The 27758-nt window shown below is 38.3% G+C and overlaps 2 protein-coding genes across 13 annotated transcripts; one reads left to right on the top strand and one right to left on the bottom strand.

Moving 5' to 3' along the window:
- On the top strand, window positions 1–20301 carry rufy3 (RUN and FYVE domain containing 3). 12 transcript variants are annotated; one of them, XM_053228943.1, is made up of 20 exons: window positions 1–491; window positions 10018–10077; window positions 11689–11862; window positions 11974–12091; window positions 12164–12265; window positions 12355–12478; window positions 12726–12790; window positions 12893–12958; window positions 13051–13120; window positions 13333–13425; window positions 13597–13680; window positions 13839–14006; window positions 14427–14524; window positions 16023–16142; window positions 17153–17276; window positions 17357–17433; window positions 17562–17586; window positions 17724–17801; window positions 18473–18564; window positions 19034–19172. In XM_053228943.1, the coding sequence occupies exons 1-19, from the start codon at window positions 221–223 to the stop codon at window positions 18530–18532; spliced, it is 1977 nt and encodes a 658-aa protein (XP_053084918.1). In that variant the 5' UTR covers window positions 1–220; the 3' UTR covers window positions 18533–18564; window positions 19034–19172. The 12 variants fall into 12 exon arrangements, 11 of the variants coding, with proteins under 11 accessions (XP_053084918.1, XP_053084917.1, XP_053084916.1 ...); XM_053228942.1 differs by having other exon boundaries at window positions 18473–18575; XM_053228941.1 differs by having other exon boundaries at window positions 18473–19177.
- Window positions 20006–27068, bottom strand: grsf1 (G-rich RNA sequence binding factor 1). Its single transcript, XM_026931541.3, has 10 exons — window positions 26699–27068; window positions 24949–25090; window positions 24623–24778; window positions 24342–24470; window positions 24122–24260; window positions 23066–23163; window positions 22002–22081; window positions 20605–20740; window positions 20199–20258; window positions 20006–20099 (listed from the first exon to the last, which is right to left on the bottom strand). The coding sequence occupies exons 1-9, from the start codon at window positions 26900–26902 to the stop codon at window positions 20221–20223; spliced, it is 1122 nt and encodes a 373-aa protein (XP_026787342.1). The 5' UTR covers window positions 26903–27068; the 3' UTR covers window positions 20006–20099; window positions 20199–20220.
- Window positions 27069–27758: the final 690 nt, after the last annotated feature.

The raw sequence follows: 27758 nt of genomic DNA, 5'->3' as shown, positions 1-27758 counted from the left end.
TAATCGCGTCACTGCGTCACGCCCACGTGACTCCATTGCTCAAAGTTTTGTCGTGTTCATGAAGGAAAGAAAACGTCAAAGAGACTAGACAGCATTCACAGAGTTACTTTTAGAATGCCATGAGAGAGTGGGAGTAATGAAATGAAATAAAATAAAAAAAAACAAGAAGCAACTTTATTTTAGCTGTAGCTGAGAAAAAGGTAGCATTTTTAAGCGGAACATGGCGGCGGAGCAGGACTCAAACACTGAGTATCAAAACACACAAGTTGCGGAAAGTTTAATATCTTCGGGGGACTTCGACCGACCGTCCTTACAGGACAATAACGGACATTTTCCCAGCAGCCCTGAGGAAGACTCGTTTACTCCCACCTCCGTCATTTACTTTAAAGAAGCCCTGAATTCTGCTAGCGTCCAGTTTGCCAAAAAAGACTTGAACCCTGCTGCAACGGTGAAGTACGAGTTTCACATCGAAACAACCAAGAAAAGCAAAAGTGAGTGTTTATTACAGTGTTTTATAAATACACTGTATGTGTGTGTGGTTGTGTGTGCGCGCGCGAGCACCGTTAAGCTAAGCCAGTTTAGCTAGCTCTCTGTTTACGTTGAGCTCACTTCCCTAAGCTTCAAATGGCAACTCTGTGAAACTGTTATTTACGTTTCTTATTTGTGGGAAAAAACGTTGCTAAAACTATTTAGACTATTTAAAACTAAAACTATTTATTTTATATAGAAAACGAATAAAATTGTTGTGAGGCAACATATAACAGGTACCACTGCCATTAAAGTTTCAGTAAAAATATAAACCTAACACCTGTTTATAGAAAAGATTTTATAAATCCCCACCTGTAAAAATCCCCCTCACCATCAACAATTACCATGTCAGCCTTCTTCATGTCACTCACCTTCCTGCTGAGAGAAAAAAACAATAGAAACCATCACCATCAGAAATTCTAATGGTTTCCAGTACAAATACTATTACAACCCATCAGCTGTTAACCATTAAAACCATTTCCAAATGGTTTCCTTTTGGTGGTCCTTAATGGTATCCACTAGACATAATATGACTCCAATAAAAGGGAACAAATTACCAGTATAGACCCACAGGTACCTTTACAGATTCCTTTAAAACCAATACAATTCCCATTATAACCATTAAAACCATTACAAACTCTGTGAGGGTTATTTGTTTGTTTGTTTGTTTGTTTGTTTTCCAGCAGGGCTGTTATACACATTTAATGTTTTCTCATATTTGGCTGTTTGGTACAGAGCAGTGTCTTTCTTTCCTCATAGAACTGCACAGCTTAACTCTCTTAGTGTTAAATAGTCAAATCATCTCCCTTAACATGGAACTGAAGAGAAGTAGTGTGTCTTCTATCTTTTTAGTTTTTAGTTTTAATGTCTTCATATAGAGGTTGAAGCAACAGTCATGACAAATCAGGTTTACAGGAATGTGTGTTTATGTAATTAGTGAGCAAGCTTTAGGCAACATGCTGAGGAAACTCCTTAAAGGATAACTCCACCCTGAAACACATGACATGCTTATATTGAAATATTTAAGATACGTTAAGTGATCTAGTGCTATGGTGTTGGTTGGTGCTGTATTATCATTATTCCTGTGAGGAGTTAGTGGTTGTCAGTAATGCTGAGGTCACAGGGTGACCGTGCTAGTGCACTTTATAGGAGAAAAACGTTGAACGATCTCAAACGTTAGTCATAATAATCAGGTTTTGCTGTTTGATCTTAGGAGCAACATCTTATCAATCCAATTAGGAGTGGTAGAAGAGAGCAAGTTGAAAGTTGAAGCTTTGGAAGCTGATATGTTTGGGCAGAATGTACAGATGAGGAGGTGAGAAAGCTGGACAGACTAAAGGACTTAAGGAAGAGCTAGAACCCACTGGTACCACTGGGATCAGCAGGTAGTCGAATGGGATTGTGGGTCATTTAGGAAACTGTTAGTGAAAATAGACCAGCATGTCAATGAAAGATGTTTAAATAAAAAAGCCTTAGTTTAATCATAAAATAAACTTTTTGCATAATTGAAGATCACATATTGAATTTAAATATTTATATGAAGGTCGTTTTATATTTATATGAAAGGGGTTTTCCTTTAAGAGCATGAGGAAGAAACCGAGAATCAAAAGGGGGAACCCGCCCACCTCTGGTCATCCCCGGGCTCTGTAATTACTGTATGAGGTATAAAGGAACCAGGTACAGTGTAACTGAATGTCAACTAGGGAATAATCTGTGACACATGACAGGGTGTGAGAAGTGTATGATAGAACTGTCAGGAGAGAATATGGCTGGCACAGTGAAGAGGAGCAGGTAGTGTTACTGCCTCACTGTGCCCACTGAAGCCTCAGATTCCTGTTCTTGGCTGACAAAAGTGGAACCGATGTTGGTTTCTGCTGCTATATTGTCTGTGTCTCTCTCAAGGTTCAGCGTGTTGTTCATTCTGAGATGCTTTTCTTCTTATCACGGTTGTAAAGAATGCTTATTTGAATTACTGTAGACTTCCTGTCAGCTTGAACCAGTCTGACCATTTGCCTCTGATGTCTCTCATCAGCAAGGCATTTCTGCCCACAGAACTGTTTCTCACTGGTTGTTTCTTTCTTTTTTTTTTTTTTAAACCACATTGTGTAAACTTTATAGACTGTTGTGCATGACAATCCCAGGATCCTGACATGTATTTGCATGATTTTATGCATTGTGCTGCTGCTGCTGTAACATGATTTTCTGGTCAGATAATTGGATGAATGAGCAGGGTTACAGAAGTTCCTGTGGCCGGGGAGTGTACGCAGAACCAAATAAACGCTCCAGAAAAAGGGTTGTGTGCAGTCAAGCTGATGTGTAGCTAATTACAAATCATAACATATCTCGAGTTTGAAAAAGGAAGTGATGATTCTGTGTGGTCTCCAGGCATTAAAAGGCTGAATGACACATGCAGTTGACTCAGAGGTCCAGAGAGCGGGCAGGATTCGACAAGAGTGCACGTACAGCTCAACAGAAGATACAACAGGTCATTAAATCTGTTTCGAGCACACAGTGGCCTACTTGACATGTGGTATTTATAATAATAATAGTGCAGGCTGAGACTCCGACACTGCAGAAAGTAACATACTCTGTCAAGAAACCTGAGTGAACACAAAACCATTTACATTTCTTTACCTTATTTCTGTGTCCGTGAACGCTGACATCTACACCTTTTATCTAAAAAACACCCTAATTATCAAATGCCTGAGTAAAGACCGGAGTCTGAAATAGATTCTCTCTCTCTTACTAAAGTTTTCACAAACGTATATGCTGATTAGGAACCCAGACCTTGTGAAGTATGTGTGCTGAGTTCTGTTACACTGGAGCAAGGCCATTCAGGAATTTAGATCACTATCAGCCGAGCGTTTTTGCAGTCGCTGTGGGATTTTTATCGGCAGCCAATGTTGTGTTGACAAATAGAGCTAATGTGATGAAACTCTGGTCATTAAACTAGAGCAATCAACTGAATTGCACCATTCCACATTCAGCATCATGGGTTACATTCGTAGTTTTACATTTCAGATTCGTTTTGCATTTTCATTTCTGTTTCACCTTTCTTTCTGAACCCCAAAAATGAGCCCTGTTTTTCTTTTCTTTTTTTTTTTTTTTTTTTGTGGCTTCATTAGCTGATGTGTTCTGGAGCTGGATTTGTAAGAGTTAAAGGGGCACAAGTCCTCTTACAATCCACTAGTACTTAACAATTATCTACTGAGTTAAGAATGACATCAAAATGTGCATTGTATCGGGTCTGGGTTTGATTACTCATTTCCAATCAGGTGTCAACATTATGGCATTAAGAATGTGTTGACATTAACATTGTACCCTTTCGATCCCTGTGCAGCATTTTTAGCTGTGTGTCACCTTTTGTAGCCTAAACGTGTAAATGATTCAGTTCTACAGGGCTGGACAAATCGGTATTCTGGGCCACAGCTAGGACAAGCAGATTTCCTGTCCAAGCTGTTTATTTAATAACCACAAACCAGATAAAAATACTTCTTATTGTCTTTTGGAGAATTATTTTTTTTGTGTCATATGTACGGTATGTAAAACACCAAATCTCATACCCAGCACATTGGCAAACGACTTGAATTAGAAATTGCATTAGAAATTTTATTAGAAGAAAACAATAATCATATACTCGTTCCTTACTTTAATTGTTATTCAAGCACTTAACTAACTAACTAACTAACTAACTAACTAGCTCGCCATATGTTATTGCATTACTAATCAGTTTCCAGACAAACCAAAACGTAAGTAAGGGGCAGCACACTGAAGCCTGGTAGGCTAGCTAATGATTTATGATTTGTCTACCCCAGTTGCGGATCGCCCCGAGTGTGTTTTTTTGCATCGCGTGGCACTTGTTTAAACTGCCTACATTCATTTGTAGATTTCTGAAACTCTTCTCACATGTCGAACATTTCTTTTATAGCCTAGTTTGTTTTTTGTCTTGTTATCAAAGCTTAAGGGTTTCTTAATGTTAGCTTCAAACTAACAGTATTGTTAGTGTACCTCTACAGAAAACTACCAAACTACCATACTGAACTCACTGCTAGAGAGGGTGAATTACAATTAGACTAATATTACAATGTGATTTATATGTTGCTCCATATTACAACAGCACAAAAAAATCCTTATCATTTGGAAAATATGGTAGGCATTTATCCTTAATTCCAGATCAGCCTCTCTCAACTCTGTTTAGTAATTAGGAGTTGTGTGGGACTGTGTTTGGTACAGTGGTGTGGGGTAATGAAGAGTAGTTCTACCTCGCCTTTTTTTTTCATGGTGAAAGAAATGAGAATTACCGTGGCTACACTATGATCAGGGTTATTTACACCAAGTACTATAAAAAGTTTTATTTAATTAACTTGCGTATAATACTTATTACTTATACACGGGCACATTGAAAAACCAAGATAGTGGGTTTTTTTTGGTTGGTTGTTTGTTTGTTTTTTTTTGTATAATATAATTTCATTTTATTAACAGAAAAATACAAGAAAGGTAATCTGAGCTTGCCGAGCTTCACTGGCAAAACTCATGACCCTTAAATGATTAATAAGATGCTTGTTCCTGCAGGATAGTGGCAGTTAAATGAGAAAACAGTAAAGATCATTTAAGTGTATTATTAATTAGTATTAAACCAGATGCAATGTGTAGTGAGCATTTTCTCAGCTTTTTTTTTAACTAGATGAAAAGGGATTACTAGCAGTGAAGTACACACAAAGCTCAATTTTTATTTGATTTTATTTGTTGGAAACAGCCAACTTTCCTACATCTGGCTACTTCAGGAGATTGCGACATATGACAGGTGCTCATGTTATAACTTATAATAATTAAAAGCACTTTTAACGGAACTGAAATTGCTGCAGTTACAGTGGGAGTACTAGCCAGTCCACACATTTCCTCTAACACACACACAGCTTTGTTTGCTAGCAGTGAAATAACCATTCTGCAAGCAATCTTCATGAATATTTGATGCTTGTAAATGGGGAGAATGAACCCAGGATTTGTGTCTGATCCCTCCTCTGACAGAAATGTAAACACATTCTTGAAATCACTAAAGAGCAGGGGTAATATTGATTAAAAAAAAAAGAGATATAAGAGCTAAGCTCTCTATATAGTAAAGTAAGCTTGTTCTTTATTGAATAATTAGTTTATCATATAGAATTTGTTGCTTACGTTTCTTACACCAGCACCAAAATACTTACTACTCTATAGCTGCGTACAGTATATTTACATTCGTTAGTGAGGGCTTATACAGTTTTCTTTTCCACATATGGCTTAACATGCTAGCTCTGTCCTTGGGAGTCACTGACTCGTCACCTTTTATTGATTGTCTAACATCTGGTGTTATTTCCTGACTAGTGTTTGAGTATTGCCGAGTTGCATAATTTTTTATTTTTTATTTTATTTTTTTTTAAAAATACAGTCTAGTGCTTTTCTCCATGATCAAAGGGTCAGGTCTAAATGTAATCACTGTTTATCAGTGCAATATATAAGTCACCAAACAGCAAATGCATTCTGTTGATGAGGCTCGATTAGTAAAGCCTGTGCCTTCCTCTGAGGCATCCACATTGAGCCAAGAGAAACGGATCATGGATGAGCGCACTCCTGCATCATCCCGATCCCCCGGGAATTCATCTCTCTCCACTTGCACCATCTGCTCACGTGACTCCCACAATGCTGCTCAGCATCACAGCAGCCATCTTGGTCAACACCCACTCAGTTGCAGCGCACACAGCCAATCCAGTTAGCTTGAGTGGGGGTTGTGCGGAGTGAGACGGAGACAGAGAGAGAGAGAGACAGTTGTGATTGTTGCTCCACCACTGAGCTGTTTGCAGCATCTCAATCCTCTAGTCCTGCTGAGCGAGACCAGAAAGCAGCCTCTATTCTATTCCACGGATTTTCTCCTGATTCACTCGGGGAGTCAAGAGGGGACTGATTTTTTTTTTTTTTTTTTTTAAAGAAGAAGCCATACAAGAAGAAAAGCATCTTGTTTAGTACTGCCGTGGCTGCTGTTTTCCTTTCATTGGTCTTATCCCATTGTTTCCTCTTCCTCCTGGCTTTCAAGGACTGTTGGCAGGAGGTTGTTTTCATTCCTCTTTAATCTGTATTCTGCTCTGTATTTGGGCCCTTGGGTGAGGGAGGCCATCGTTGTTGTTGTTGTTGTCGTAGTCACTGGGCCTCACAGCTGAGTCACCATGTCGGATCTGACGCCGCAGAGCGAGGCGCCCACCCCCACCACAGACAAGATCACGCAGGCTGCCCGCGAGACCATCTACCTGTGCAACTTCCGCGTGTCCGTGGACGGCGAGTGGCTGTGTCTGCGCGAACTCAATGACATCTCGCTCACTCCCGAGCCTGAGCCAGCGCATGAAGGTAGGCGCTTGGGCCACCATGCTGCTCAACAAGCTTGCTGGGAAATGTAGTTTGGAGTGTAGGCACTTTTTTTTCTTGCTTCTCTTCAACAAACCATCCACTGTCTTCTTGTCCTAAATGCAGTCCTGAGGAAATTGTGATCATGTAAAAATTAAGCATAGCTACTCTCTTGTAAGCACTGAAGAGGAAACCCTGGGGCTCTGCCATGTTGGCTTTTGTCTTGCTAATGCGTCTGATAATCATTATTGAGTTATATGCAGGAATATTTCCTCTTTGCAGGAAGCCTACAGTACACGCAGAGTTACAAAGTGCGTTTCAGGTTAATAAAAGAGCTATTTTCTTCTCGCTTGTAAACTGGATTTCGGGATTTTAGTTAATAATAATTTCTGGGACATTGTAATCCTGACCAGAATTGTGGGTTTAGCCAAACTGACAGGCTTCTGCAAATCCAAAAAAAAAAAAAACAAAAAAAAACAACAACAACCCACAAAGCTTTAAATATCGAATATGTAGAGAGAATTGATTAAACCACTGTAAGGAGTGTTACCTGAACATCCAGTGCTGATCTAGCTTTTAGGTAATTCCTGAAGCTTCAAAACATAGATACTGATGTTACACTGAAACATGGACCCTCACTGAGTATGTTTATTTGTACAAAATGCTTTGATTCCTGCAAAAACATGGCATTTTTTTTGGCTTAATTTATGCGCATGCTGTTAGGTAATCTGATCTCATGGACACTTTGAGTCTGCATGTATCAATAATTAGATTTCTCTCTAAATTCCTGATGCACCTCTATAGTTGCATTGCGACCTGCATATAAACGCTCTACTGAACAATACTTATATGAGTGTTCAGTGGGTGTAATGCTGTCCTTTCCTCATGCTGTTAAACTGTCATTATTATTGCTTTTGGAGCAGGTCTATCTGGTTAGAAAAGCAAACATTATCACATTAGCAGTGTACATGTGCTGAATAACCCAATTCCAGTCCAATATAAGGTAATGTTTCCTATGTGCCAGTTTTAGTGATCTGCTGGGATCTCCTACTCGTATCGTTAGCGTGCATATAAACACGCTCAGTGTGTCTATGCGTGGAGTCGTGATTAAAGGGCGGAGATGTTCTCAGTAGCTCTGGGCTAAATTACAGCATCTGTTCTAGTTAGTGCAATATGCTTAGTGTTGCAAGATGTAGAGTTTAAAAGCTTTCTGCTCTTTTTAAAATGTTATTAGTTAAAATTAAGGAACACAGTCAGGGATCACCTTTGAACCAAACATAGCACCAAGATAGAACAGTTTTTCTGTTTCTTTGAGACAAGTATTGATTTAAACCAATGTGCCCCATGTTCCTCTTACACCTAAAGTGCAGTGCTGATTTTTTTTTTTTTTTTAAAACATCCATCATCAGCAGTAATTAATCTTTCTTTCAGTGTTCTCCACAGGGACATGCAGTGCCATGACAGGAGTCAGCTCACATTTGTGTGTTGTGCCTCATGCATTAAGACTGTGTAGCAACATTTTATATGTATGGACAGCTTCTGCCACTGTGCTTATCGCCCATTTCAGTGCATTTGACTCAGCGAGAGCCTTTTATGGCTGGACATTACATATAATCTGCAGAGGAGCTGCACTAAGAGAACTGCAGGCTGTTTGCTCTTGAAAATGCAATTTCTCCCAGTCGTTTAAGGATATCAAAGTCTTCCCAGAGACATTCATTTAGACACGTATTGGGTTTTATTTAAGCAAGATGAATGTTCTCTGTGAGAACAACTTGTGAGTTGAGTGTGAAACTTGTGAGTTTTACTGTGATGGTGCCATTTTAAGGCAATATGATTTTCACTCTATTAACACTAGGAGTGAGTGTGAAGTTTTGCAATAACTTGCTGATACGTTTGATTCTGTTGTAGATTTGTAGAAAGACTTCACATCTCTAACAAGAGTAAGATACTGAATTGATTAATTGATTAACAGCAAAATAAAGCATATTGCAACAAAATAACATTTTCAATACAAATCCATTGAAATAATGACTGAGAGAATATCCTTCAGCTATATTAATCTAATTAAACTAACAACGTTAAATTATTGTCTTGCAGCCACTTCACTCTCTACGGTGCATGTAATATTCCTTTTTTTTTTATAAAAGAATTTTTTTTTTACCCTGAAGTGACATATTACCCTTGGATTTCTATTTCCCATGTAATTTAATGATAAAACCTATTTCTCTTTATATAATACTGCTCAATGCTCATATTCGCAAGGTTGTAATATTGTTGTAGAGTGTGCACAGTCAGTGTCTAAAGACTACAAATTATTCAGGAAAACTGATAAGCAAAAGGCTCTTTCTACAGAAAGAGCTCTTTCTATATTTCTAATGTCTCTGTGCTGTCTTTGAGGCTCAGTCAGTTATCAGGCATTTTTTACGGCTCTCTTCATGCTACCAAGCTCATAAACCTGCCGTGAAGAGAAGAGATTACAAAGGTGTGCGTATTTTATGGCAGGCCAATACATTTACTTTTTGTGGCTTTGGCGGTTGGGCAAAAACAATAAGCGTTTAAACAACAGCTAGAAACAGTCATTTCCTCTCTAGCCACTTTTCTCTCATGAAGTTAATGAGACCAAAAAAAAAAAATGCAGCTTGTCTTATTACAGGGAAAAAAGCAAAGCACATAAACTTAAAGGAACAGCTTTTCCTCTGTCAGTTACAAAGTGCTGACACTGGAGACTCCTTTCAAATATAAATAAACATCTAACCATGTTAGTAATTACACACTTTTTAAAATTCATTATGTGGAGTCTCTGTGTAAGTTGTTACTGTATAAATAGTAACATATTACAAGGAGCACATTAATACAATCTGTCAGTTGGAACTACTTGTCAGACCTGTTTCAACAGAAAATTAATGAACACCGATCAGTTTGACCAGTCAGGATAGATAATTCAACAGCACTGGGGATAATTATAATTACATTTAATAGAGTCACTGTACAATACAGCTCAAGTAGTTAAAATGTTTGATGCGTTTGTAGTTGATTTAGTCTACACCCATGAAATGCATGAAACACAAACAATTTCTTTTTTTGTTTCTTTATTCTTTTCCATTGTCCTTTGCAAAGACTCATGGGAAGATTTCACAGAATTGGTGGAACAAATGCAAATGCTTGATGAGTTCAAAGGTGCGTATCGTGGCATCGCTTCCTCCGTTCACTCTCACCTCCTCAGGCATCATTTGAAAGCCATAGCAGCTGTGTGAAGTAGCCATTGAGACCTGCTCTAATCAGTCATTAACCACATTTTCTCTGAACACTGCTCCGCACGGCTTCCATCAAGCCTGAGTTCTCATTGGCCATCTCTGTCATGCTTGTTTACTGTCTGTCATTCTGTCTTTTTAGTTTTCTCTTAGCTGTCTTAGATAAGCTCATTTCTCTTTGTCTATTTTCTCAGATTCTGCTACTCTTGTCTGCCACACCCATTCTCTCTGGCTGATTTTTCCTGGCACTTGCATGGTGTTCTAGGCATTTCACACTCACTCCAATTCCCTAGGGCACTGCACCTTTAATTAGTTCCTGCAGGCCTGAGATGTTGATTTTTTTTTTGTTTGTCTCAAGAATATCCTGAATATCCAAGAATATCCTGTACCCTCATCCCTCATTTAATACTGCAACACTGCCTGTCTACTGAAGATGGAGTTTGTAAGTGTGATTTAGAGTAGCATAGATTTTTCAATATTGGTGTGACCGACACTTCTTTAGATCTTACCACTTTCCTATAAATGAGAACTGAAACCATCTGTCTGACACCAGACCTTAAGGTTAGTTTATGCTTCTGGGGGATCAAATTCACTGACACTTTCAGTATTAAAGAGCAACAACAACAACCTGTATTCCTGTTACATGTGGTGGGGAGCACATGTGACTCGAGGTTAATAACTGCTAATAGCTTTCAATTTGCTTTAGGATACTGGTATTGAAAACTTTGTTATACTCCGCTAAAAGCATATTACTTTTTATCCAGACTCATGACCATGTGTTTGTTACCTTTTTCCCAATAATTTCACTGGTGTCTAACTGTAATTATAATGATGACCCTAGTTCATCTCAGACGTTGAATAAACATTTAATATATCTTGCAGAATGCTAGGTGTTTCATAAGCAAAATGCTAATTTAATTTGTGCTTTCATCTTGTCATTTGCCTTTTTGTTTCAACAAAATGCTGATGACATCCAGGTCTTTTTTTCAAGCACTGAAGTGACATCCTTAAATCGGGTTCATCATTTGAATAGCACAGGTTGCCATTATATGAGACTTGAAACATAAGTGCCCACACATGGTTTGAATAGAGATCAAACTGAGGAACTTTGTTGGTGACTAAATGGTTTCAAGTTAAAGAACTGTATTTGGAGCTTCTTCACATTTGTTCTTATTACCTACTGTATGTAACCTTTCTAGCATAGTGGTTGTGTTTCAACTGGTCACTGAGTGTGCATTAAGATGTGTTACACATGTTGCAGTTTTTTATAATTATTATGCAATTTGCAGTCTAAGAACTACGATGGCTGGTGAATAGAATGAAAAGGAAAAAAAAAAAAAAGATATGTACTGCATTGTTAGGCTTTGTTGGGACCGTTATATTGTTCAGATTGAACGACGGATCCAGATTGTTCTATTGTGAATTTTTTTTTTTTTTTTTTTTTTTTTTTCTCTTTCCCCAAGCCAACAGCTTGTGATTATTTTTATTTGACAGAAGTGCATTATAAGGTGCCATGTGGTGTTTCATGTGCCCTCAGATCCCAAGGACCCCATCGCCATCGAGAGGCTTAACCTGATGAACATGGCCAAGCTGAGCATCAAGGGCCTGATTGAGTCAGCTCTCAACCTGGGCCGCACACTGGACTCGGACTACGCCCCGCTGCAGCAGTTCTTTGTCGTGATGGAGCACTGTCTGAAACATGGACTCAAAAGTATGCCGCATAATTTGGATCACAAATCATTTCAGCTTTCTTTGTTCTTTTCCATTGTTCTTATATGGTGCTATCTGCTTTTTTTTGGTCCAAACTCTTTGCTTATTAAAGGCAAGAAGACGTTCCTCGGTCAGAACAAGTCGTTTTGGGGTCCTCTGGAGCTAGTGGAGAAGTTGACTCCAGAAGCTGGTGAAATCACAGCTAGTGTCAAAGACCTTCCTGGCCTCAAGTAAGCAATTTTTTTTTTTATAAACTTGCTTTCTCTTATAATTCCTGGTACTGATTTGGTTTCTTCTTTTAGAACTCCTTTAGGAAGAGGCAGAGCATGGCTGAGACTGGCCCTCATGCAAAAGAAGCTCTCAGACTACATGAAGACTATCATTAACAGAAAGGATCTTTTAAGGTGGATTCTGATGTGCAAGCTCACATGTGACAAGGCAAGTTTCATGTCACCCTGCTTATAAGTTGTTGTTGTTGTTTTTTTCCCTTTAGTGAGTTCTATGAGCCCAATGCTCTGATGATGGAGGAAGAGGGAGCAGTAATTGCTGGACTGTTGGTGGGACTCAATGTCATTGATGCAAATCTGTGTATGAAGGGAGAAGACTTGGACTCTCAGGTACTTTATTATTTTACAGAACACCTATGAAATGTCACTACATAACCACATAATTTTACCTGTATCACCTATTTTCACTTGCTAGTGTGAATGTAGTATCAAGCTGATGCAGTGTATTTGGACACTTCAATTTTATTTTCCACTGTAGATAAAGAATCTGATGTTCATTCAAGGTTTTTGCTCAGGTGATTTATTTTATTTCTGATCCAGTTGGGATGTGTGTTTTAGTCATGTGTTATCTCGGCAGGTTGGCGTGATAGATTTTTCCATGTATCTAAAAGATGGGGGTCACAGCAGCAAGAGCACAGAAGGGTGAGTTAATATTCATTGTGCCTTGTAATATGAATTAGATGATTTCGGATAGTTTGACCATTATTCATTACCTTTTGCATATTTTAAATCATCATATTTTAGTGATGGACAAATCACAGCAATCCTTGACCAGAAAAATTATGTTGAAGAGCTCAACAGACATTTAAGGTAGAGTCACTGCTGCAGCTATTTCCTTGATTTATGATTTGTTTGGCCTTGTTTGGCTAACATAATCTTTGTATATCCCTCCTCCTTGACAGTGCTTCTGTGAATAACCTACAAGCCAAAGTGGATGCCCTTGAAAAGTCCAACACAAAGCTTACAGAGGAGGTGTGTATTAATATTTTAAATTCAACAGTATAATCCACTATCAGGTATAAATATAAAAATGGCTACAATCCAGTTTTCAGTAGCCTGAGTCTCCATTTGTATTCTTATTACATTTTTTCTTTGCTATTTATAAAGCGGCAAGATGTTTGTGATGAGAAGAGGCTGGAACATACTGTTCTACTACCACTAAATCTCTTGTCTGATTATTACAGCTTGCAGTTGCCAACAACAGAATCATCACTTTGCAAGAGGAGGTAGAGAGGATGAAGGAGGAAAGCTCTTATCTTGTGGAGTCCAATCGCAAGGTACGCTACTGTTACTTTCTGTTCCTTCCTTTTACGTGTGTTATCACCATCACCTTTTGTGCACACACTGTATCCAGGTATATGTCAGGATACTTATTTACTTAGGGATTTCAGAGTTTCAAATATGTGCTTTAAACATAACTAAAATGCAGTTTTATGTGTTTCTTGCAGGCGTTGAGACCAGATGGAGCTGCAGATGGCCAAGTACTTGGAGAAACTCGAAAGCAGCTCAAAGAGGAAACTCAGCTCAGACTGGTCAGTTAGATCTTGAGTCTGTGGCACTCTGTCTAGAGTAGGCATGTCTTCATTTAGCTAGTTTATACCTACAAACATCTGTGATGTGCATTTAGGCAGTGATTAGCCAAACAATCAGAGCTGAAATATGAAACATTATGCTGATGACTTCTGTGTAGGATGTAGAGAAAGAGCTGGAGGTGCAGATCGGGATGAGACAGGAGATGGAATTGTCTATGAAGATGCTGGAGAAGGACATTTGTGAGAAGCATGATGCGCTGGTGGAGCTCAGACATCAGCTAGATGATCTGCGCAGAATCAACCACGAGCTCTCCCACAAAACTCAGGTACAAGAGTATAATAACCACCCATGTGTATAACTCAGTTTATACCACAGCTCTGGTGAACTGATTAATTTTGTAAAACAGCAACTCTGATAGTACTTCCGGCTACATTATCATTTCTATAGTAACAACTAATTCAAAAGGGCTCGTATGGAGGTTTGCTGTGAGATGTTTATTTACTATTTTTGGAAGGAGTCGCCAGTGTTAGCACTTTGTGACAGTAAGAGTTAAATGTGTAACTTTTATAAGGAAACTAATCAACACCAACACATCATTGATTAATTTCCTGTAATAGCATGCCCTGTCATGTTTTATTTCTCACATATGTAATTGATATTATTGAATAGATCTTTGGAGAACCTTATTAAACACAACATAAAAATAGTTTTTTTGCATGTGGTAACGAGTTTGGGTGTGTTGTAGAGCTCGGAGACCAGTGTGAAACAGAAGAGTGAGCTCATCAGTCGCATGGAAGAGAAAACAAACCAGATGGCAGCCACTATTAAACAGCTGGAGCACAGGTAAGAGTTCATATGCATGAACACCTACACAACACTGAAATTATGTTGAAATCTGTGCCTTTTTATTTTTGAAGCCACTAATGCAAGTTAGGCTGAACGTAAATAATATTGGATTGCTTATCTGCTCTGTTTCAAGTTCTGCACTCACCTTTTCTTGAAATAACTCCTCTCTGCCTTATGTCTCTTGTTGTTTTGCTTTCTTCTTTCATTTTGCATCCGTTCCATGTCATCCTTTCTTTTTGTTACTCTGGTCAGCGAGAAAGACGTGGTCAAGCAAGCACGAAACTTGAATTTGGCTGCAGGAAAACTGCTGCAAAAGCAACAATAGATCATTTGCAAACGCATAATAATAGTTTCATCAATACATATCCTAAATTTGACTTTGCATATCATAGAAACAACTAGGGTATTTATTTTCTAATGGGTTTAAGATCTGCTTTCTCTTTCCTCATATACTACCATGTTTTTGCTTCTACTGTGAATATCCCTCTCCCAACAAGCGCTCCTCTCTTAGTCTTTCCAGTCTTTTTTTGTGGTTCACCAGATACAAAATACAGCAGTTTCAGATAGTGTGAGAAAGACTCAAGATTTGCTTAATACCCAACAGCTTTTTATTGTTTGATATTTTTGGGTCCTGAGTTTATATGTAGGAAATGGTAACAAAACAATGCATCTCTCGTATCTCTACAGTGTATCTCTTTACTCTTTGAATAACCGAACTTCAGGATGTTAGAACGAAGGCTTTGGCTATCAAAAGCTTTAACATAGTAACAAGATCTGGTTAAACATGTTCCATTAGTTATTTGCAAAGTATGTCTTTTTTAAAATACTCTTCCTGGCCAATTTTTAACTTAATCTTTTGGCCAAACCTATGTTTTGACTTTTAAGCCCTGTGATATTGCAAAAGTGAAATGGACCTGTATAAGCGACCAATCACCTGTGTGAAGTTGAGCGTACTGAATTATGCTCCCGAGTGTAAAATTATGCAATTGACTAAAGTGAAAGCATATAATCAGAAGGATCTAGTTGCAGGTTTCGCTTTGGCAGAAGATCATGAGCCTGAATAGCATTCAAGCGTAATATCAGCTTGAGTCAGAACTGGCTGCAGATAAGACGCTGGTGGAGGTTAATGCCAAACGTGAAAGCTGTGGTCCTGTATTAAGCCCCAAAATAAATTCTTCAAGGTTTCCGTGGATGAGGTCATTCTCTCGATTGCAATTAAATGATGAAAGTGTATGTGGACTTTAACAATCTATGTAAAATGTAGTACAGTAGCATAATAAAGATCAAATCCAACACCTGAGCTTTCTTCACTTTCTTTGGGTTTCCATATAGCCTCTAGATTTACTACACTCATTCCCTTGTGTTAGAATTTTTTTATGCTTGATTTAGTCTCTCAGTTAATCATTTTGTTTTGACGTTATTGAGATTCTCCTCCCTGTCATGGCATTTTAGTTCTCATTTTTTACCTCATTAAGTTCATCTGGCTCAACTACAGATCTAAACAGGCAGAGAAGCAGAGGGACCTGGCCGAGGAGGCGAACAGGCTCTTCAAGCAGGAGTTTGGAGACAAAATTGCGAGTCTGCAGCAAGAAGTGGAGCATTTACAAAAGCAGAGGTATGCAGCATACCTGCACATTGATTTTACTAATTGAGTAAGTTGACTGAGTGGATGCACCCAATGCCTATATGTGTGTCTGTGTGTGTGTGTTTGTATGTGTATATGTACGGGGAAAAAAAAAATATATATATATATATATATATATATATATATATATATATATATATATATATATATATATATATATATATATATATATGACATTGCGTATATCAACTCAGTCAATCAATAAATAGTATGCCCCTGGAAAACACTGGAAAACTATGGGAAAACTGCCAAGGTAGAAATGGCAGCACTGTCTCAAACTCAGCTACATCACTCCATAATTCCACTTCATAATTGGTCTCAACAAGGGATGTGCTTGAGACTGTTTTTAATCTCGCTTGTGCAGTTGTTTTTTTGCATCTGCCTGCAGTATTTTCTAACAAATTTAGTTGGTTCTATTTCCCATAAAATAAACGAGCTAGTACTCTAATTTAAACCACTCCAACCCTGACCAAGCAGTTACTACTGAGTGCCACGTGTTCTTGTTAATTTTTTTTAATCGGCAATTGTAAATTAAAATAAAAATGTTTAGATAATAATAATATATTTGTATTTGGTAACATCTTTGGGGTATTTTGGTGTATTTCAAGGTAGGTACATGGCTGTGTGCTGAACAATGTAAAGTACACATTTTTAAGGGTAATCTCTTGGGATTTACCATGTGGAATTCTATCTAGGGATTTTCTTTTTACATTGATGACCACTAGGGAGCGACACATGTTCATTGTCAATACTTTAAACACATTAACCTAATTGTTATTAAACACTGGCTGAAGGTGTTTAATGGTTGCTTGTAATATTGTCTGGGTGATGGAGGACTCAGCTAGATTATTCCCAATTAGTCTTAGTCCCAACATTCCCAACTTTTCTGTTTTGCTGAATTTGACAGCTACCTTTAGCTTTATAATATTTTAAATGACTACAGACATAAAGCTGCTGTGTATGTTTTTTTTGGGGAGCAGGAACACTTTGGAGCAGGAGCTGAGGAAGGAGCGAGGGAGGCGGGGTAGTCAGCATTCAGATACCCTGCTGGGAAAAACCCCTCCAAACAGAGACACGCGGCAACAAGTGGAGGACATGAGAAAGGTGATGCTCCATTTGAAAATGAGTTGGCATTTTGTAACTGCAGAATTATTTCTGTTGTAATCATTTATTTATTTATTTAGGAGCTGGAAGCAGTCAAAAAAGAGAACGACACACTTCGAAATGTGTTAGAAGAGAAAACAAGTCTCAGTTCAAATTTGTAAGCCTTTGCTTATTCAAACACAGACTAGCATATGATTACTTAAACACTGTAAACTTATCAAATCATGTATGAAGTGATCCAAAAGTACAAATAAATACAATCACTACTTATTTTGTTTTGTCTAGGTCACTTTCACATGAAGATGAACAGGTACATTACAGTTTAGTCACCCTTTATTTTTTGATGCATAACAGAAACTAAGCATGCTATGTACATATTATGGGAGAATGTAAGCATAGGGAATGTCTCCTGTGTGGTAATGTATATTTTATTTCCCTTTCATGCAGAACCAGTCACTTGATGAAGAGCCAGAGCTGTCTATTTGCACAAATTGCAAACGTTCAGAGGCTCTAAGCAGTCCTAAGGTATCAGTTATCCTCTCTCAAGGAAGATCATGAAGACTAGGATAGAGATGGGTGAGATTTCATTATGATAAGTGAGGAATAAAACAAGATGGGAATGCTGTTCTAGGAAGATAGTAAACAATGGTGGTGTGATGCGAAGAGCTCTTAGGCCTGTTAACATACTCTATGCAAGCTGAAGTGCACAATGATGCAAGGGGGTCCACATGTTGCAGACAGAGGCATCAACCCAGTCATACCAAAATCAAAGAAGAATGCATTTCCAGAAATAGTAGCCATTTCAAATCTCTGATCCACTTTTGCCACTTTGCTGCCCCCTTGAGGATTAGTCGTTAACCTCTGGCACAGTGCCATAATGTGCTTAAGGTGTGTAAGTAAAACACTCACATCAACTAGTGCAGTTTTGTTTGTGTTTGCATTCTTGCGTAGAGTGTGTAACATGCCTTACATACAACAGGGATTTGGTGTAGCAGAAAAACTCCATGTTAAATAAATGTCTGCTGTTCAGAAAACTTTACCATTTTAACCACTTTTTTTTAACTAGTTATTTACTTTTTTCTTTGATAAATAATGTTTTTTGGATCGTCATCCATGTCCCTCTAGATTAGCTGTCGTTATAGACTATAATGTACAAGAACAAGTGCATTAATATAAAACTGTGATTTCCCTTGCAGCCGGAACTGAGCTGCTGTTCCAGAGCTGCTGTTCTAAAAAAATTTGTCAACACCTTCTGACCAATCAAATTCAAGAATTCAGCAGCATTGTGGTATAAAAATGGTTAATGCCATTATTCCTTTGGCATCTGAGTAGTTCAAAGGAAACTGTAAATACTTCATTAACCCCTTTTATCCAGGAAATTTAATTCCTAATATAAAATAATTTATTTAACCCATTTAATTTTTTTATTTTATTTAATTTAACTCATTTTAAAATTCTCACAATAGCAAATTTATAAGACATGAAACAACTTGAATAATTAATTTAAAGAGGGTGGATATTACCAGTCAGAGCACTGATACTTAATTTGTATGAAATCTCACGAAATTCTCGCTCATTAGTATTGTTAATCCCATCATGAATTTTCTAAAATTATTTTATACATTTCTGTTTTCAAAATTGCTGTTGCACACTTGAGCTCAGTTTACCACATACATGGTATATTCTATGCTGAGAAATGTAGTTCTTCTCTCAAAGCACTGTGTTGAAATGTGTTTTCTCTTGCTTTACCATTTTAGCAGGAGTGTAAGAACTGCAGAGGAGTGTTCTGCAATAACTGCCTGGTCAACGAAATTCCCCTGCCATCGTCCATCACGCCAGAACGTGTGTGTGACGTGTGCTACTCCCAGCTACTGCAGCAGTACGCCTCAAACCCATCCTGAGTCGCTTATGCTCTTCTTTCAGTAAAGAATATTCAAAACTGGAACACACTCGATTTAATCCATTTTTAAGCTTTAATCACCAGCAAACATGCAGTGGGGTTTTCTGTTTAGTTACGCTTTTTTGAAAAGGGAGTGTTTAAGTGTTACTTAAGTCTTACATTATTTGCATCAAATTCAGCATCATGTTGTAGATGAGTGATGTCCACCAAGTGGACTTATGCAGTACTACTTGAATTGTTTATGAAATCAACTGTATGTTTAATTCATATTGTTTTCTTTATTGATTATGCAGCACACAGCAAGATATCTAAAAAATTAGGGGTTTCAGGGGTAAGAGATAAATTGTGCAAATAATTTTAATTATTTTAGAAAGAAAATATTTTAGAGACAATTTTTGTACATTAGAAAAAATGTCTGATACACAGTAAGATTTTAACAGACTGGAGCCAAAGCTTTTTAAAAGCAAATTATGCTTTCAAACATGCAGAATCATCTCTACATATTTATCAAGGTGTGGACACTGTTGAAACTTAATCTACAATTACACTAACAGAATGTAATGAAAACGCTTTGTGTGTTTCTCAGCTCTAATGGCTCAATAAAGATTTACTATAATATATGTCAAAAATAGTTTGCTTGTAAAATTGTTCCTAAAAGTACCTCAATTCTAAACAGATGTGTTCTTTTACTAAAGATAGATTATTTAATAATCCTGTGCTGTAGGTGGTCAAATGCAATGAGGAAAAAGACTAGTTAATACTTCATTTTGTATTGGTTGTATTGATCATTGTGAATAGCTACACTTTGAAAAACCACACAATACTGATGTACTCCATAACTGAGCAGGTTTAATTACAGTTTTTTCCATGTTTATCTGAAATAAATATCGCCAAAATGCTTTGTACAGACGACAGCCATTCACCTAGAGAGAAATATAAAAAAAACTGTGTTATAAAGCAAAGTAGTGATTAATACTGATTAGATTAATAATCTTTGACAATAGCTGAAAAGTTAAACATACCTTTTCAGTCCTCTTTTTCCTTTTACGTGGAATTTAAGTAAAGCTCAATATATCTGTCCTCTGTATTGACAAGAAAAATAAATCAATTCACACTTGCAACACTTGCAACACTAAAACATTACAGAAGTGTTTTCACCACAACGCTAGTTGTCAGAAGTGGCAATTTTGAATTTGTGCACAGTTATTCCTTGAATTCATCTTAACATATAGAGTACATAGAGACAAGCTGTGATGAAGGTTGATAAGCTGCAATAGTTGATGTAGCAAGTGTGTATTTCAGTCTCTCCCTGACACTGTAGGAAATGCAAACATTGGCATTTTTATCTATTAAATTTGTAAAACACTTAGAAACAAGCAGAGAGAAACAGCATGTCTTCATGCACATTGCAACCTCCATAACCCTTACGTATGTACTGCTTGTCTCTGGTCATTGCTTCCACCGCGTCCTGTCGTGTTGTGAAATGAGCGGCTGCCTCGCCGCTAGGTCTCCCGTCGGGTCCGTACTCGATCAGAACCTTTGCTACCCTGATCGGATGAAAAAACTGAAGACAAAACATATTACATTATACACTGAAAATTGTATATTACTAGTACACAATGTTTACAAAACATTCATCAGCTGTGTCTGGTATGGATACACCTGGTACTGTACACTGAGTTGCCTGTTTACTGCATACACATACTGTATATAGTAGCATGTTGCAGTACTTGAGAAGAGTGTGTATTCACCTGGGTAGGAATGCTGTACCACAATTGTTACACAGTCTTCCTATGACTTCCCTTGCCACTTCATCTCAAAGATACTCAATTTGTGGAAGAACCAGCTACATAAAATTCTTTGCTTATGAAGGCCCAAATAAGCAAATATAATGACTGAATGGTGACGCTAGCTTTTAATGCTTAACCAATTTACTCATTTAAAGTGACTGTTTTGTTTCAGATTAGTGCTTCACTTTACCACTTTTGACTAGAGCCATGGATCCTGAACAGATGAGACATAAACTTTGAACTTGACCCAAGAAGAAACAACTCTGTCCAATCGAACTTAAATGTTACATTTTCATCCTCAACTTTTTTCTTTTAACAAGTCATGTCATCGCTTGAACCAAAGTAACTAAATCAGAAAACTTGAGTTCATGAACTTTGCCATATGCTGATTGGTTCTTCTGCAGTATTTTTAAAGTGCTTTGTTCAATCCTTGAATTCAGAAATCCTTTGCTAGGTGTGAATCCAGACTGCAGTCTGCCAATTGACGTCTCTTGTTCTATAAGGTTGAAGCAAGGTGAACTCATCGTCATGTCTGTGGAACATGAAGACATTCTCTTCATCAACCAGTATGTTCAGATGATTTTGTATCAGGTGCAGCAGTTATGTTAATTTTTTTTTTTAACCACACCAGGCCACACCTTCCTTGCTGGTGCACTCTGTAGGTGGACACTTAGAGATGAGAAGTATCTTCCATGCTGTGTGTGGTAATTGTCCACTACCCTTTATCAGTGTCAGTTTATTGCCACAGGGCTCCAGTTGGCTGGATATCTTTTGTGGTTGGACTGTTTCATCAGCAACGCTGCTGGGCCTGATACACTACTAACACACTCTCTACCATATCAGTGGCATTGATGTACATGTTCGGTCCTTTCGAGGTCAGCTGGGCTATATGTACCAGTGACCTATAAGTAATTATATCTGTTCAAATGGTCAATATTTATATACTACCTCATAAACCTGCAACTCTTTGTTTTGAATTCTACTGAACACTGTGTCAAGTTGATAAGTTGCATATAGTTTCAAATATGTCCTCACATTTATTACGTCTCCAGCCGTGGCTTGATATGGTAGACCTCTCATGTGTATATAGTGTGTTGGAAGAGAGACACTGCTGGCTGCAAAGAAGGACAAGGATTTCTGAATACTTCATAGCCTTAGATTACACATGTTCTACAGATTATTCATATCATACTCACTAAACTGAATGAGTAAGAGTATTTTGAAACTCTTTGAAATAGTAGTAAATATACAGATACACTCATCAACCACTTTATTTGGAACAACTGTAAATCGGCTCATTTATGCAAATATCCAATCAGCCAATCATGTGGTAACAGCAGTGCAATAGATAAAATTATGCAGATACAGATCAAGAGCTTCAGGTAATGTTCACATCTAATATCAGAATAGGGAAAAAAAAAAAAGTGATTTCAGTGACTTTGACCGTGGCATGTTTGTTGGTGCCAGACATGCTGGTTTGAGTATTTAAAAAAAAAACTGCTGAGCTTCTGGGATTTTAACAATTTACACAGAATGGTATGGAAAAACAAACTATATCCAGTGAGCGGCAGTTCTGCAGGTGGATACCTTGTTGTTGAGAGAGGTCAGAGGAGAATGGCTGGACAGGTTCAAGCTGCCAGGAAGGATACAGTAACTCAAATAATCACTCTTTACAACCGTGGTGAGCAGAAAAGCATCTCAGAATGCACAACACAGTGAACCTTGAGGTGGATGAGCTACAACAGCAGAAGACCACATCGGGTTCCACTCCAGTCAGCCAAGAACATGAAACTGAGGCTAAAAATTCACTGCATGACTGTGCACCTGACAAATCTGCAGCATTTATGCCATGCAATCATGTCGACATGGACCAGAATCTCAAAGAAACACCTTGTGGAATCCATGACATGAAAAACTGAGGCTGTTCTAAGAGTAAAGAGGGACCCACCTGGTATTAGTATGGTGTTCCTAATAAAGTGGCTGATGAGTGTATATGATGATACTGTTATATGAGCCAAGACCACTTGCAGTGGCATCTGTGTACCATTCAGTATCAGAATTCTTCTTAATTATGCAACTATTATTAAAACACAACTTACTCTTTTGTGTGCGGGATGCAGTGACTGTAGTGTCTCCTCTCCCTCTGCCGTACTGCGTTTGAATATCGCTCTTCTTGCTCGGGTACACCTCAATGTACCTGTTCAGGAGGTCAACATTTACAATGTCAAAGGCTATGGTGGTGCAATAACCATACGTTATCCTGTACTCAGGAAATTTACCGATGTACAATGTCTTTTCATTTAATTTTGTGCTTGGACTGTGTCTGAAGCAAGTAATAACTGAGTGACAGAGAGGTGTTTAAAAACATCAGCCACACTGCTGCACCTGACACACTTCTAACACACACACTACCGTGTCAGTGTCATTGCTGTGCTGAGAATGATCCACCAGGCAAATCATTTTTGGTCCTTTGGAGGTCATTGTCAGTTGAGCTATATGTAACAGTCATCTATATGCAAATGTATCTGTTAAAATGGTCAATGATTGTGCATGTGAAATAGGTGTGCCTCATAACCATACACTTACGTGTACCACTCAATACCAGAATCTTAATTATGCAATTATTATTAAAAGGAACTCACTCTTTTGTGTGCGGAAAACAGTGACTCACTGATATACACCGATTTTTCATTTAATCTGCTCATTTAAAATGGAAAGACAGCACCAAAGTATGATCACTGATATTGTTTGGGTGGTGGACCATTCTCAGCACAACAGTGTCACTGACATGGTACAAGTGTATCAGGTACAGCAGTGTTGCTCAAGACTGTAAACAATTCAATGTCACTGATGGGATAAGAAACAGTCCACTAACCAAAAATATCCAAAGCAGTTGTGTTCTCTCATCAGAAATTTATTATCCAGAAATTTATTTTATAAATAAAATTTATTGTCCAAAACATTGTACATTCTAAAAATGGCTGATTTTTAGTTTAAATATTTTGGTATTTAACCTGACATACATGTTTAATTTTACTTGGCCAAGACATGTTTTTAGTTCAGTTTAGTCAGTAGAATGACAATCGACTAAAACAGATAAGTCTGTTTTAACACAGTCGAATGAGGAACATTTTAATTTAAGGTAATGATCTGACCTGCTTCCAATAACCTCTCTGTCTCTCTTCAGTGCTTCATCGGCCATCTCCTGTGTACCAAACTGCACAAACGCGTCACCTGAACTTCGACCCCAGCGATCCATGACCAGCGTGACCCCGTCCTTCACAATGTTCAGTCCTGAAAGAATCGATTTTATAAAGTGAATCAGGTTACAATGAATAGGATTTGTTTGAATGGCCTGCTATGTGAGGTTCTCACCTGAAAAAAACTCAGTAATATCCTTCTCTGTGCAGGTAAAGGGCAGACCTCGGATGCGAACCACTCCGTCTTGGCTTTCACCTGTGCCCTTCAGTATGGCCTCTGCATCTCTATTGGTCACTTCATACACTGCAATAAAGACCACCATTCCATGTTATCCACTAGATGCAGATTTGATTTTGAATGCTGTGGTCAAAAAAAAAAATTCTAGACCTTGCTATTATTAATATTTCTTAAGTTTTTATGCTTTCATTAATACATTTAAAATTTGCTGCACCTGCCTTCTACATAGCGGGGTCCAAGATACTGCCTGTGCATCTCCAAGGCTTTGTTGACATCCTCCTCGTCCTCCAGTTCAATGAAGGCTTGTCCTGTCGGCTTTCCGTTTTTGTGATATGTAAGATGGATTCCATTCACTCCGTTGCGAATGCGACACTCTGAATGAACAAATATATTGTTGCAGTTACGGATCTCTTAAAGAGAGCTTTTACATGAAGGTAAATTCTACCTTAAACAACAAGCAGCTGATGTTAAATGGTCTACTCATTCATCATTACAGACTATATTTAACAGGGATTGACAGCAGCAGAAAGACAGCAGCATATACCAGAGAAGAATTTCTGCAGGTCCTCAGCACTACAAGTCCACGGCAGACCCTTAACACGGACGATGAACACTTCCTTCTGTTCACTCTCTGGAGAAGGAGAGTACTCTGGAAGAGGGGGGTATTCCTCTTCTTCGTATGGTATCTAAGAGAAACAACTCAATGTTAGTACTAGCAGATCTACAAAGTAGGAAATAAGCTGAATGGCTAAACTAAACAATGCACCAATTCTATGACTCTGAGACGTCTTCAAACATTGCGTGTATTTACAGTAGGAATGGACCATATTCCAGAAATACATCATCACGGATATGGATAGCAAAAAGTTTAGGTTTATGAACACTAGTGCCACATTCATTAATTTATTCATTCATCTAACCATTTTGTCTTAGTCAGGGTTGCACTGGATTTGGACTTGCAGCTTATCTGGGGAACACTGGGCATGAGGTGGGAATACACCCTGGATGGGATGACACTCCATCACAGTCCAGATAGTCCAGATAGTAACCCAAACTCAGGAACAAACTGCACAATGCTACCTACTGCACAATGCCGCATTTTAAGAAGAAAGTGTATTACGTTATTTTAGGGGAGCATGGTGGTTTAGTGGTTAGCATGTTTGCCTCACACCTCCGGGGGTTGGGGGTTTGATTCCTGTCTCTGCCCCGTGTGCATGGAGTCTGCATGCTCTCCCTGTGCTTTGGGGGTTTCCTCCGGGTACTCCGGTTTCCTCCCCCAGTCCAAAAGACATGCACTGTAGGCTGACTGGCATCTCTAAATTGCCCATGGTGTGTGAGTGTGTGTGTGCGATTGTGCCCTGCCATGGGCTGGCATCCCATCCAGGGTGTACCCAGAGTCCCCGCGACCCTGTGTAGGATAAGCGGTACAGAAAATAGATGAATGGATGTTATTTTATACAATTCTTACAAAGTGTATTCACATCCAGGAAAGAGCTGGACTTGGAAAAAGGATTTTATCATCCAATCAGCTACTTCAAGAGTGGACAAATATATAAGTAATTAAATTTATTAGCTAGGACACCAGGAAAGTGTTTAACTCCAGTTCTACGTTTTGGATGTCTTGGCTAAAAGCTAGTAGCTAACGTAATGTAATAACAAATGGTGAGTTAGTTATGAACATTAATACAGAGTAAAGAAAAGGAATGCGCATATGATCATTATCCTCTTCTTCGAAGTTGCTTCAGGTTCGTCGATAAAATGTCAGCAAGTCGTTGGCCAACATTTCAGCCAGCGGTTTGACTGGAAATATGCACATTCATCTTTCTACGTGAAATGTTATCTATTACTTTCTATTTTGATTAAAACAAAACACTACTCTATTTTAGGTGTCTCCAGAAATTCTTCAAGTAACTCGATTTGTATGCAAATGATCATGACGTAACAACAAATATGCAAATCTGTGACGTCACGTGTCGACTTCTGAGGCTGCATTAGCTACTTTCCCCTGAAAATAGCTGGAAACAGTGAACTTGGGGGGAAAAATTAGAGAGAAAGCTTCACTCCAGACACACTGTTAGCTTAAAATGAGGTTATTAAGATTCTTAAAGGTTTGGGAACGTTCTAGCAGCATACATGAGCTAATGAAATATAGCATTTAGCATCTAACCAACACCGACACAGGACAACTCCTAAATAACATTCAAGTTACACAGCAAGTTACTTATTCTGTGAACACTACGTAGGGCACCTATATACTGATAACTTCATGAAACATGTCTAAGGCAAGCGCTTACTTCTGTGGAGAGAGCTCTGTGTTGTGTGGCCCAGCTGAAGGTACTGACTGAGCTCACAAGTCTTTCTCTCTCTACTGCGGATTTTGCAGCAGAAACAAGTCGCAGACTTTGGCTGGTCTCGAGAAGCTTCCTCACGCACGAGCGTCTTCCACTGAAGTGGCGCACGAGCGCGGAGACAAGCGCCGTCCTTCCGGAAGCCGCCATTTTACAGCGACACACTGAAATTATATAAAAAATAACTACGAAACATACAAAACACCACAACCACCAACTCACTCACTAACTAACTAACTAACACATGCTGTTCTACAGCATTCACGTTGACCTGCACCGGCAGAGGACACGATGACGCGTGATGACGTGTGACGTTAAGCACAGGAAAATAATAACGACGCGATCAGGTGTTTCAAAATAAGAGCTCTAATAAGCGCCTGGTCTGAACGTACTTTAAGTGTTCGAGTTTATTACTATTAAATAGCTATTATTTAATAACTATTAATAAATGTTTAATAACTATTAAAACTGTCGCACAAAATAACATAGTCATAATAAAAAATAACACGACAGACCAGGCTGTTATAGTAATAATTCATGCTGGGTGGGGTGGTGTGATGTGGCGTGACGCGAAGCGGAGTGCCGTTAACACGTCACAGTGCATTATATTTGTATAACCACACAGTCTGAAGTGTGTTAATTCGCTTATACGACAGCAATTTGCCAATGTTTACAATGTTTGGTTCAATAATTAATGACACATCAGGCATTTTAACAGTTAATGGTAAAATTTAATGTTGTGGAACATCTGAGAGACAAGTTAGTTCTGTTCTCACTTACGTTATAGCCACAATAAACAGTTATATTATTATATGACATATGTAGTCATATGGCCTAATTATACATAAATTAGGGAAACATTTTTCCCCACTTCACAACCCATGAAAAAGACTTCAATCCTGTCAGGATGAAAGAGTAACCACTAACCACACAATAACATCAACACTGTAAACATGCATAAAATGCTCAGAGACATTTGGGTAATAAAATAAATTATCATGTATGT

The sequence above is a fragment of the Pangasianodon hypophthalmus genome, chromosome 24, assembly GCF_027358585.1.
Source record: "Pangasianodon hypophthalmus isolate fPanHyp1 chromosome 24, fPanHyp1.pri, whole genome shotgun sequence".
NCBI classification, from domain to species: domain Eukaryota; kingdom Metazoa; phylum Chordata; class Actinopteri; order Siluriformes; family Pangasiidae; genus Pangasianodon; species Pangasianodon hypophthalmus.
This window is presented reverse-complemented; position numbering and strand designations above follow the sequence as displayed.